Source organism: Oncorhynchus nerka, linkage group LG10 (genome assembly GCF_034236695.1).
Source record: "Oncorhynchus nerka isolate Pitt River linkage group LG10, Oner_Uvic_2.0, whole genome shotgun sequence".
NCBI lineage: Eukaryota > Metazoa > Chordata > Actinopteri > Salmoniformes > Salmonidae > Oncorhynchus > Oncorhynchus nerka.
In genome coordinates, this window is record NC_088405.1 from 96,572,834 (window position 1) to 96,586,330 (window position 13,497).

Consider the following 13,497-nt stretch of genomic DNA (forward strand, 5'->3'; position numbering starts at 1 on the left):
ACAGGTGTAGTAGACCTCACAGTGAAATTATGAATACAACAGGTGTAGTAGACCTTACAGTGAAATGCTGAATACAACAGGTGTAGTAGACCTCACAGTGAAATGCTGAATACAACAGGTGTAGTAGACCTCACAGTGAAATGATGAATACAACAGGTGTAGTAGACCTCACAGTGAAATGCTGAATACAACAGGTGTAGTAGACCTTACAGTGAAAGTGAAATGCTGAATACAACAGGTGTAGTAGACAGTGAAATGCTTACAGTGAAATGCTGAATACAACAGGTGTAGTAGACCTTACAGTGAAATGCTGAATACAACAGGTGTAGTAGACCTTACAGTGTAATGATGAATACAACAGGTGTAGTAGACCTTACAGTGAAATTATGAATACAACAGGTGTAGTAGACCTTACAGTGAAATGCTGAATACAACAGGTGTAGTAGACCTTACAGTGAAATGCTGAATACAACAGGTGTAGTAGACCTTACAGTGAAATGCAGAATACAACAGGTGTAGTAGACCTTACAGTGAAATGCAGAATACAACAGGTGTAGTAGACCTTACAGTGAAATGCAGAATACAACAGGTGTAGTAGACCTTACAGTGAAATGCAGAATACAACAGGTGTAGTAGACCTTACAGTGAAATGCAGAATACAACAGGTGTAGTAGACCTTACAGTGAAATGATGAATACAACAGGTGTAGTAGACCTTACAGTGAAATGCTGAATACAACAGGTGTAGTAGAACTCACAGTGAAATGATGAATACAACAGGTGTAGTAGACCTTACAGTGAAATGATGAATACAACAGGTGTAGTAGACCTTACAGTGAAATGCTGAATACAACAGGTGTAGTAGAACTCACAGTGAAATGATTACTTACAAGCCTCTAACCAACAATGCCGTATAATAAATACTGACTGACGGAGTAGCACATGGATTTTGTCTGCCTGTTACCCTTAACCAGGATAGTTTAGGAAATGGCTACCAAATTGTGACCGCAGGCTTGTAGGAAAGTCAATTGGTCCATATGGGTCTATCTGTTTGAAAAAGGGAAAAAATAAGTATTTAGGCATGTCTGACGGTTTGTAGTAGAATATAGTTCACAATCACCGCAGGTCGTCTAAGAATAAGAAATTAAAGTAACAATTAATTAAGGAGCAGCAGTAAAATAACAATAGTGAGACTATATACAGGGTATTACGGTACAGAGTCAATGTGGAGGCTAAATACAGGGGGTACCGGTACAGAGTCAATGTGGAGGCTAAATACAGGGTGTTACGGTACAGAGTCAATGTGGAGGCTAAATACAGGGTGTTGGACGGTACAGAGTCAATGTGGAGGCTATATACAGGGTATTACGGTACAGAGTCAGTGTGGTGTCTAAATACAGGGTATTACGGTACAGAGTCAATGTGGAGGCTAAATACAGGGGGTACCGGTACAGAGTCAATGTGGAGGCTAAATACAGGGTGTTACGGTACAGAGTCAATGTGGAGGCTAAATACAGGGGGTACCGGTACAGAGTCAATGTGGAGGCTATATACAGGGGGTACCGGTACAGAGTCAATGTGGAGGCTAAATACAGGGGGTACCGGTACAGAGTCAATGTGGAGGCTATATACAGGGTGTTACGGTACAGAGTCAATGTGGAGGCTATATACAGGGTGTACCGGTACAGAGTCAATGTGGAGGCTAAATACAGGGTGTTACGGTACAGAGTCAATGTGGAGGCTAAATACAGGGGGTACCGGTACAGAGTCAATGTGGAGGCTATATACAGGGTGTTACGGTACAGAGTCAATGTGGAGGCTAAATACAGGGGGTACCGGTACAGAGTCAATGTGGAGGCTATATACAGGGGGTACCGGTACAGAGTCAATGTGGAGGCTATATACAGGGTATTACGGTACAGAGTCAATGTGGAGGCTATATACAGGGTATTACGGTACAGAGTCAATGTGGAGGCTAAATACAGGGTGTTACGGTACAGAGTCAATGTGGAGGCTATATACAGGGGGTACCAGTACAGAGTCAATGTGGAAGCTATATACAGGGGGTACCTGTAACAGCGTTCTTCGTTTGTGGAAAGAGAGTCGGACCGAAATGCAGCGTGTAGGTTACTCATGTTAATAAAGGAAATAGCGATACATGAAATAACTGGGAGAATACAAAACAACAAACGGAACGTGAAACTATACAGCCTATCTGGTGAATACACAAAGAAAGGGAACAATCACCCACGAAATACAACGTGAACACAGGCTACCTAAATACGGTTCCCAATCCGAGACAACGAGAAGCACCTGACTCTAATTGAGAACCGCCTCAGGCAGCCAAGCCTAACTAGACACACCCCTAATCAACACAATCCCAATTACTACAAACCCCAATACGAAACACAACATATAAACCCATGTCACACCCTGGCTTACCCAAACATATACCAAAAACACAAAATATAATGACCAAGGCGTGACAGAACCCCCCCCCCCCTAAGGTGCGGACTCCGGGACGCACCTCAAAACCATAGGGAGGGTCCGGGTGGGCGTCTGTCCATGGTGGCGGCTCCGGCTCGGGACGTGGACCCCACTCCATTAATGTCCTAGTTCCTCCCCTTCACGTCCTGGGATAATCCACCCTCTCCGCCGACCATGGCCTAATAGTCCTCACCCAGATCCCCACATAACTGAGGAGCCGCTCGTAACAGAGGGGCAGCTCGGGACAGAGGGGCAGCTCGGGACAGAGGGGCAGCTCGGGACAGAGGGGCAGCTCGGGACAGAGGGGCAGCTCGGGACAGAGGGGCAGCTCGGGACAGAGGCAGCCCGGGACCGAGGGGATGCCCGGGACCGAGGGGAAGCCCGGGACCGAGGGGAAGCCCGGGACCGAGGGGAAGCCCGGGACTGTGAGGAATCCCAGTACTGTGAGGAATCCCAGTACTGAGATGAAGCTCAGTACTGAGATGAAGCTCAGACAGGTAGTAGGCTCCGGTAAATCCTGGCTGGCTGGCGGAACTGGAAGATTCTGGTTGTCTGGCAGATCTGGAAGAGACTGGTTGTCTGGCAGATCTGGAAGAGACTGGTTGTCGGGCAGATCTGGAAGAGACTGGGTGTCGGGCAGATCTGGAAGAGACTGGGTGTCGGGCAGATCTGGAAGAGACTGGGTGTCGGGCAGATCTGGAAGAGACTGGGTGTCTGGCGGATCTGGAAGAGACTGGTTGTCTGGCGGATCTGGAAGAGACTGGTTGTCTGGCACTTCTGGCGGATCCTGGCAGACTGGCGGCGCTGGGCAGACTGGCGACGCTGGGCAGACTGGGAGCACTGGCGGCACTGGGCAGACTGGGAGCACTGGCGGCGCTGGGCAGACTGGCGACGCTGGGCAGACTGGCGACGCTGGGCAGACTGGGAGCACTGGCGGCGCTGGGCAGACTGACAGCTCTGGCTGCTTCATGCAGACTGACAGCACTTGGCAGACTGACAGATCTCTGCAGACTGGCAGCTCAGGCTGCTCCGAACAGGCAGGAGGCTCCGGCAGCGCAGGAGAGGAGACAGGCTCTGGCTGCGCTGAACAGGCGGGAGGCTCCGGCAGCGCAGGAGAGGAGACAGGCTCTGGCTGCGCTGAACAGGCGGGAGACTCCGACAGCGTAGGAGGGAAGGAAGGCTCTGGCTGTGTTGAACAGGCGAGGCGCACTGAAGGCCTGGTGCGTGGTGCTGGAACTGGTGGTATTGGATTGAGGACACGCACAGGAAGCCTGGTGCGGGGAGCTGCTACCGGAGGACTGGTGTGTAGAGGTGGCTCTGGATAGACCGGACCGTGCAGGCGCACTGGAGCTCTTGAGCACCGAGCCTGCCCAAGCTTACCTGGCTCGATGCCCACTCTAGCCCGGCCAATAGGAAGAGCTGGTGTGTGTCGCAGCTGGCTCTGGACCCGCACTGGAAACACCGTGCGCTCCATAGCATAACACGGTGCCTGCCCGGTCTCTCTAGCCCAACGGTGAGCACAGGGAGTATGCGCAGGTCTCCTACCTGGCATAACTACTCTCCCTTCTAGCCTCCCCCCAATAAATTTTTGGGGTGACTTTCCGGTTTCCAACCGCGTCGCCGTGCTGCTTCCTCATACCTGCGCCTCTCCGCTTTAGCTGTTTCTATTTCGTCCTTGGGACGGCGATATTCTCCCGGCTGCGCCCAGGGTCCTTTACCGTCTAATTCCTCCTCCCATGTCCAAATCTCCAAATGGTGTAGTCTCTCCCACTGCAACTGTTCTTCATGATTAACAGGGAGAGTAGGCTCAGGTCTGACTCCTGACTCAGCCACTCTCTCTCTGCGCTTTCCCGTTACTTTCGGTTTTCACTCTGCGCCTCCGTGCTTTCCTTTTCGACTCCATACGTCTATAGCCCTCTTCGCATTGCTGTAGGGAATCCCAGGCGGGCTCCTGCACTCTCTCTGGGTCGTCCGCCCACCTGTCGATTTCTTCCCACGTCGTATACTCCATGCCATTGATATCCATAACGTCCTCTCTTCGCTTCTCCTGCTGCCTGTTAACACGCTGCTCGGTCCGTGAGAGGTGGGTGATTCTGTAACGGGTTTGTGGAAAGAGAGTCGGACCGAAATGCAGCGTGTAGGTTACTCATGAGCTTTAATAAAGGAAATAGCGATACATGAAATAACTGGGAGAATACAAAACAACAAACGGAACGTGAAACTATACAGCCTATCTGGTGACTACACAAAGAAAGGGAACAATCACCCACGAAATACAACGTGAACACAGGCTACCTAAATACGGTTCCCAATCCGAGACAACGGAGAAGCACCTGACTCTAATTGAGAACCGCCTCAGGCAGCCAAGCCTAACTAGACACACCCCTAATCAACACAATCCCAATTACTACAAACCCCAATACGAAACACAACATATAAACCCATGTCACACCCTGGCTTACCCAAACATATACCAAAAACACAAAATATAATGACCAAGGCGTGACAGTACCGGTACAGAGTCAATGTGGAGGCTATATAGAGGGGGTACCGGTACAGAGTCAATGTGGAGGCTATATACAGGGGGTACCGATACAGAGTCAATGTGGAGACTATATACAGGGGGTACCGGTACAGAGTCAATGTGGAGACTATATACAGGGGGTACCGGTACAGAGTCAATGTGGAGGCTATATACAGGGGGTACCGGTACAGAGTCAATGTGGAGGCTATATACAGGGTGTTACAGTACAGAGTCAATGTGGAGGCTATATACAGGGGGTACCGGTACAGAGTCAATGTGGAGGCTATATACAGGGGGTACCGGTACAGAGTGTGGGGGGGAACCAGTTAGTTGAGGTAATTGAGGTAATATGTACATGTAGGTAGAGTTATTAAAGTGACTATGCATATATGACAACAACAGAGAGTAGCAGCAGTGTAAAAGAGGGGGGAGGGATGCAAATAGTCTGGGTAGCCATTTGATTAGATGTTTAGGAGTCTAAAGGGGGTAGAAGCTGTTTAGACGCCTCTTGGACCTAGACTTGGGGCCCCGGTACTGCTTACCGTGTGGTAGCGGAGAGAACAGTCTATGACTAGGGTGGCTGGAGTCTTTGACAATTTTTAGGGCTTTCCTCTGACACCGCCTGGTATAGAGGTCCTGGATGGCAGGAAGCTTGGCCCCAGTTATGTACTTGGCCGTTCGCACTATCCTCTGTAGCACCTTGTGTTTGGAGGCCGAGCAGGTGCCATACCAGGCAGTGCTGCAACCATGCTCTCGATGGTGCAGCTGTAGAACCTTTTGAGGATCTGAGGACCCATGCCAAATCTTTTCAGTCTCCTGAGGGGGAAAAGGTTTGCTGCAGCATAGCCTATGTCACTTTGTTTTTTAATTGTAAAGATTATATTTTTATTTTATTTCAGCTGCAGAATTTTAAAACTGCCTATCACACGAATATCGTTGCATTCAGATGGTGGTAGGCTATTACAGTTATTGATTCAGACCCATAACCATTCAGATGGTGGTAGAGTATAGCAGTTATTAATTCAGACCAATAACCATTCAGATGGTGGAGGACTATAGCAGTTATTAACTCAGACCCATAACCATTCAGACCCATAACCATTCAGACCCATAGCCATTCAGACCCATAGCCATTCAGATGGTGGTAGACTATAGCAGTTATTAATTCAGACCCATAACCATTCAGATGGTGGTAGACTATAGCAGTTATTAATTCAGACCCATAACCATTCAGATGGTGGTAGACTATAGCAGTTATTAATTCAGACCCATAACCATTCAGACCCATAACCATTCAGATGGTGGTGGACTATAGCAGTTATTAATTCAGACCCATAACCATTCAGATGGTGGGTAGACTATAGCAGTTATTAATTCAGACCCATAACCATTCAGACCCATAACCATTCAGATGGTGGGTAGACTATAGCAGTTATTAATTCAGACCCATAACCATTTAGACCCATAACCATTCAGATGGTGGTAGACTATAGCAGTTATTAATTCAGACCCATAACCATTCAGACCCATAACCATTCAGATGGTGGTGGACTATAGCAGTTATTAATTCAGACCCATAACCATTCAGATGGTGGTAGACTATAGCAGTTATCAATTCAGACCCATAACCATTCAGATGGTGGTAGACTACAGCAGTTATCAATTCAGACCCATAACCATTCAGACCCATAACCATTCAGATGGTGGTAGACTATAGCAGTTATTAATTCAGACCCATAACCATTCAGATGGTGGTAGACTATAGCAGTTATTAATTCAGACCCATAACCATTCAGATGGTGGTAGACTATAGCAGTTATTAATTCAGACCCATAACCATTCAGATGGTGGTAGACTATAGCAGTTATTAATTCAGACCCATAACCATTCAGATGGTGGTAGACTATAGCAGTTATTAATTCAGACCCATAACCATTCAGATGGTGGTAGACTATAGCAGTTATTAATTCAGACCCATAACCATTCAGACCCATAACCATTCAGACCCATAACCATTCAGACCCATAACCATTCAGACCCATAACCATTCAGACCCATAACCATTCAGATGGTGGTGGACTATAGCAGTTATTAATTCAGACCCATAACCATTCAGATGGTGGTGGACTATAGCAGTTATTAATTCAGACCCATAACCATTCAGATGGTGGTAGACTATAGCAGTTATTAATTCAGACCCATAACCATTCAGATGGTGGTAGACTATAGCAGTTATTAATTCAGACCCATAACCATTCAGACCCATAACCATTCAGACCCATAACCATTCAGACCCATAACCATTCAGATGATCTAAAAGCTAGGCAATAAATGTCCCCTCCCCAAAGTTGATTTTTTGCAGAACGTCTGAGTAGTCTCTGGGGCGGCAGAGTAGCCTAGTGGTTAGAGCATTGGACTAGTAATCGGAAGGTTGCAAGTTCAAACCCCCGAGCTGACAAAGTAAAATAAAGTAAAATAAAGGTAAAATTTTAAATAAATAAAAATCTCCCACACTCCCCTGCAGAGCTCTGTCTTAGTCACACATTGAGTGAGTGAATGAGAAATCAACTGTGGAACAATTCTAAAACTATATCATGAAAATATATACTTATAAAAATATATAAACTATATAATATATATGTTGTTAATCTGTAGTCAGGACCCTATAAATGTAAGGAGGACTTATAATATAAGCATAATCAATTATTCTAATATATCAAACATTTGAACAGCCCCAAATCATGACCGCTACGTGAATCCTGACATACTCAGGGCTCTATTGTCCCTCCATCAGGTCCTAATGTCCTGGTACTCAGGGCTCTATTGTCCCTCCATCAGGTCCTAATGGCCTGGTACTCAGAGCTCTATTGTCCCTCCATCAGGTCCTAATGGCCTGGTACTCAGGGCTCTATTGTCCCTCCATCAGGTCCTAATGACCTGGTACTCAGGGCTCTATTGTCCCTCCATCAGGTCCTAATGACCTGGTACTCAGAGCTCTATTGTCCCTCCATCAGGTCCTAATGGCCTGGTACTCAGAGCTCTATTGTCCCTCCATCAGGTCCTAATGGCCTGGCCTGGCTATTGTCCCTCCATCAGGTCCTAATGACCTGGAGCTCTATTGTCCCTCCATCAGGTCCTAATGTCCTGGTACTCAGGGCTCTATTGTCCCTCCATCAGGTCCTAATGGCCTGGTACTCAGGGCTCTATTGTCCCTCCATCAGGTCCTAATGTCCTGGTACTCAGGGCTCTATTGTCCCTCCATCAGGTCCTAAATGGACTATTGTCCCTCCATCAGGTCCTAATGGACTGGTACTCAGAGCTCTATTGTCCCTCCATCAGGTCCTAATGGCCTGGTACTCAGGGCTCTATTGTCCCACCATCAGGTCCTAATGGCCTGGTACTCAGGGCTCTATTGTCCCTCCATCAGGTCCTAATGACCTGGTACTCAGGGCTCTATTGTCCCTCCATCAGGTCCTAATGTCCTGGTACTCAGGACTCTATTGTCCCTCCATCAGGTCCTAATGACCTGGTACTCAGAGCTCTATTGTCCCTCCATCAGGCCCTAATGGCCTGGTACTCAGGGCTCTATTGTCCCTCCCTCAGGTCCTAATGGCCTGGTACTCAGGGCTCTATTGTCCCTCCATCAGGTCCTAATGGCCTGGTACTCAGGACTCTATTGTCCCTCCATCAGGTCCTAATGGCCTGGTACTCAGACTCTATTGTCCCTCCATCAGGTCCTAATGGCCTGGTACTCAGAGCTCTATTGTCCCACCATCAGGTCCTAATGGCCTGGTACTCAGGGCTCTATTGTCCCTCCATCAGGTCCTAATGGACTGGTACTCAGGGCTCTATTGTCTCTCCATCAGGTCCTAATGGCCTGGTACTCAGAGCTCTATTGTCCCACCATCAGGTCCTAATGGCCTGGTACTCAGGGCTCTATTGTCCCTCCATCAGGTCCTAATGGACTGGTACTCAGGGCTCTATTGTCTCTCCATCAGGTCCTAATGGCCTGGTACTCAGGGCTCTATTGTCCCTCCATCAGATCAGGTCCTAATGGACTGGTACTCAGGGCTCTATTGTCCCTCCATCAAGTCCTAATGGCCTGGTAGTCAGGGCTCTATTGTCCCTCGCTCCACTCTGACCATCAATGCAAATGCAATTGAAAATCAAATCAAGCACTTCCTGAGAGACCTGGCTTTTAGAGTTTGAGCTGAATAGGATCACAAGTTTCTCCTCGTAGCTGGTTGATGCATGGAATGAAATGTGTTCCTATAAACCCATGTTGCACAACATTTCTATAGTCTATGCTATGCAATTGCAAGAGAAAAAAATAGTTTTGATTTCCTGTAGTAGCTTTTCTGCAATCAAATGACCAAATCGCCATCTAGTGGCCTCGTGTGGAATATTATTAATATGTCCCATAATTTCAGTGTCACCAGAAAAGCACCCCCTCACCATCAGACCTCCTCCTCCATGCTTCACGGTGGGAAACACATGCGGAGATCATCCGTTCACCTACTCTGCCTCTCACAAAGACACGGTGGTTGGAACCAAAAATCTCACATTTGGACTCATCACACCAAAGGACAGATTTCCACTGGTCTAATGTCGATTGCTTGTGTTTCTTGGCCCAAGCAAGTCTCTTCTTCTTATTGGTGTCCTTTACTAGTGGTTTCTTTGCAGCAAATCTTTGCAGCAATTCACGCAGTCTCTGAACAGTTGATGTTGAGATGTGTCTGTTACTTGAACTCTGTGAAGCATTTATTTGGGCTGCGATCTGAGGTGCAGTTAGTTACCACTAATGAACTTGTTCTCTGCAGCAGAGGTAACTCTGGGTCTTCCTTTCCTGTGGTTGTCCTCATGAGAGCCACTTTCATCATAGCGCTTGTTGGTTTTATGACTGCACTTGAAAAAACTTTCAAAATTGTTGAAATGTTACATATTTTACCAAATAGGGCTATCTTCTGTATACCACCCATACCTTGTCACATCACAACTGATTGGCTCAAATGTAATAAGAAGGAAACAAATTCCACAAATGAACTTTTAACACACCTGTTAAATTAATTGAAATGCATTCCAGGTCACTACCTCATGAAGCTGGTTGAGAGAATGCCAAGAGTGTGCAAAGATGTCAGCAAGGCAAAGGGTGGCTATTTTGAAGATCCTAAAATATAAAATACATTTTGACTTATTTAAAACACTTTCTTGGTTACTACATGTTTCCATGTGTGTTATTTCATAGTTTTGATGTCTTCACTATTATTCTACAATGTTGAAAATAGTCAAAATAAAGAAAAACCCTTGATTGAGTAGATGTTTCCAAACCTTACCCTCTCCCACTCAACTTTATCTCTCCCCCCGACCCCTCCCTCCCTCGTCTCTATAGCGATGAGTCGCAGCCCAAACCTTACCCTCTCCCACTCAACTTTATCTCTCCCCCCGACCCCTCCCTCCCTCGTCTCTATAGCGATGAGTCGCAGCATCGTACGACAGAGTAAGTTCCGACACGTCTTTGGCCAGGCGGTGAAGACTGAGCAGGGCTACGATGACATACGCGTTTCCAAGGTGACGTGGGACAGCTCGTTCTGTGCCGTCAACCCAAAGTTCCTGGCCGTCATCGTGGAGTCCAGTGGGGGCGGAGCCTTCCTCGTCCTGCCCCTCTCTAAGGTCAGTAAAGGAGCAATCCGCAGTTTAAACTAATAGCAAAGCAGTAACCCTACCACTTCTTTTGGTTAACAGCTGAGGGTCTGGAGGTCAAGGGTATCTGTTCTTGACCTTTACCTGTATTTGAAAGCAAGTTTATGGGCCGACAGACAGTCATCCATGGTTCGGATTTGTTTCCAAAGCCACTAGGTTTCTTCCTAGGTTTTGGCCTTTCTAGGGAGTTTTTCCTAGCCACCGTGCTTCTACACCTGCATTGCTTGAAGAGGACTGGCCACCCCACATAGCCTTGTTCCTCTCTAGGTTTCTTCCTAGGTTTTGGCCTTTCTAGGGAGTTTTTCCTAGCCACCGTGCTTCTACACCTGTATTGCTTGCTGTTTGGGGTTTTAGGCTGGGTTTCTGTACAGCACTTTGAGATATCAGCTGATGTACGAAGGGCTATATAAATACATTTGATTTGATTTGATTTTGATTTACTAAAACTATTTTAACGTTATAGCCACTGCTAACCAAAAATGGGATAGGATAGGGAAAACTGACAATATATAAAAAATGTGTGACCCATTGAAATCAACTCAACGACAGGGATCAGGATTCAACCAGAACACAATGTGCAGTAATCTCTACGTCACTACGCCTCTAATGCCTCTGTGTGTGTGTGTGTACAGTAATCTCTACGCCCCTACTGTCTCTGTCTCTCTGTGTGTGTGTGTGTACAGTAATCTCTACGCCCCTACTGTCTGTGTGTGTGTGTGTGTGTGTGTGTGTGTGTACAGTAATCTCTACGCCCCTACTGTCTGTGTGTGTGTGTGTGTGTACAGTAATCTCTACGCCCCTACTGTCTGTGTGTGTGTGTGTGTGTGTGTACAGTAATCTCTACGCCCCTACTGTCTGTGTGTGTGTGTGTGTACAGTAATCTCTACGCCCCTACTGTCTGTGTGTGTGTGTGTGTGTACAGTAATCTCTACGCCCCTACTGTCTGTGTCTGTGTGTGTGTGTGTGTGTGTACAGTAATCTCTACGCCCCTACTGTCTCTGTCTCTGTGTGTGTGTGTGTGTGTGTGTGTGTGTTTGTGTGTACAGTAATCTCTACGCCCCTACTGTCTCTGTCTCTGTGTGTGTGTGTACAGTAATCTCTACGCCCCTACTGTCTCTGTCTCTGTGTGTGTGTGTGTGTGTGTGTGTGTGTGTGTGTACAGTAATCTCTGCGCCCCTACTGTCTCTGTCTCTGTCTGTGTGTGTGTGTGTGTGTGTGTGTACAGTAATCTCTACGCCCCTACTGTCTGTGTGTGTGTGTGTGTGTGTGTTTCATTCCACAGGGAAGAACACACAGAAACAATAGAACTAAAGGAATAACAAATATGTTAACAGGAAATAAGTATAGCTTCATAAGTATAGATAAATAAATATAGATTAATAAATATAGATGAATAAATATAGATTAATAAGTATAGCTACATAAGTATAGCTATATAAATAAGTATAGCTAGATAAGTATAGATTAATAAGTATAGATGAATAAATATAGATTAATAAATATAGATGAATAAATATAGATGAATAAATATAGATGAATAAATATAGATTAATAAATATAGATGAATAAATATAGATTAATAAGTATAGCTAGATAAGTATAGATTAATAAGTATAGCTACATAAGTATAGATAAATAAGTATAGCTAGATAAGTATAGCTACATAAGTATAGCTACATAAGTATAGCTACATAAGTATAGCTACATAAGTATAGATAAATAAGTATAGATAAATAAGTATAGCTACATAAGTATAGCTACATAAGTATAGCTACATAAGTATAGCTAGATAAGTATAGCTAGATAAGTATAGCTACATAAGTATAGATAAATAAGTATAGCTACATAAGTATAGCTACATAAGTATAGCTAGATAAGTATAGCTACATAAGTATAGCTACATAAATATAGATTAATACGTATAGATTAATACGTATAGATTAATAAGTATAGCTAGATAAATAAGTATAGCTACATAAGTATAGCTAGATAAGTATAGCTACATAAGTATAGCTAGATAAGTATAGCTACATAAGTATAGATTAATACGTATAGCTAGATAAGTATAGCTACATAAGTATAGCTAGATAAGTATAGCTACATAAGTATATATAAATAAGTATAGATAAATAAGTATAGCTACATAAGTATAGCTACATAAGTATAGCTAGATAAGTATAGCTACATAAGTATATATAAATAAGTATAGATAAATAAGTATAGATAAATAAGTATAGATTAATACGTATAGATTAATAAGCATAGCTACATGAGTATAGCTATATAAATAAGTATAGCTAGGATGAGTATACTTGGGCTCCTGAGTGGCACAGTGGTCTAAGGCACTGCATCTAAGACCCTGGTTCGATTCCAGGCTGTATCACAACCGGCCGTGATTGGGAGTCCCATAGCACAATTGGCCCAACATTTTTACATGAGATTTTAGTCATTTAGCATACACTGTTATCCAGAGAGACTTACAGTTAGTGCCTTCATCTCAAGGTAGCCAGGTGAGACAACCACATCATTCATCTTAAGGTAGCTAGGTGAGACAACCACATCATTCATCTTAAGGTAGCTAGGTGGGACAACCACATCATTCATCTCAAGGTAGCTAGGTGGGACAACCACATCATTCATCTCAAGGTAGCCAGGTGAGGCAACCACATCATTCATCTTAAGGTAGCTAGGTGGGACAACCACATCATTCATCTTAAGGTAGCTAGGTGAGACAACCACATCATTCATCTCAAGGTAGCTAGGTGGGACAACCACATCATTCATCTC

At 45.2% G+C, this 13,497-nt stretch overlaps 1 protein-coding gene across 2 annotated transcripts in view; it reads left to right on the forward strand.

Annotated features, from left to right (window-relative positions):
* Window positions 1–13,497, forward strand: part of LOC115116653 (coronin-6-like) — a 47,053-nt gene that overhangs the window by 2,439 nt on the left and 31,117 nt on the right. The window contains exon 2 of one of the 2 annotated variants that reach the window (XM_065023985.1): window positions 10,481–10,680. The exons of the other annotated variant lie outside the window; for it this stretch is intronic. Coding sequence (XP_064880057.1) covers window positions 10,483–10,680 — 198 coding nt within the window. The 5' untranslated portion in view covers window positions 10,481–10,482. The remainder of the gene's footprint in view (window positions 1–10,480; window positions 10,681–13,497) is intronic. 2 annotated transcript variants of the gene reach the window in all.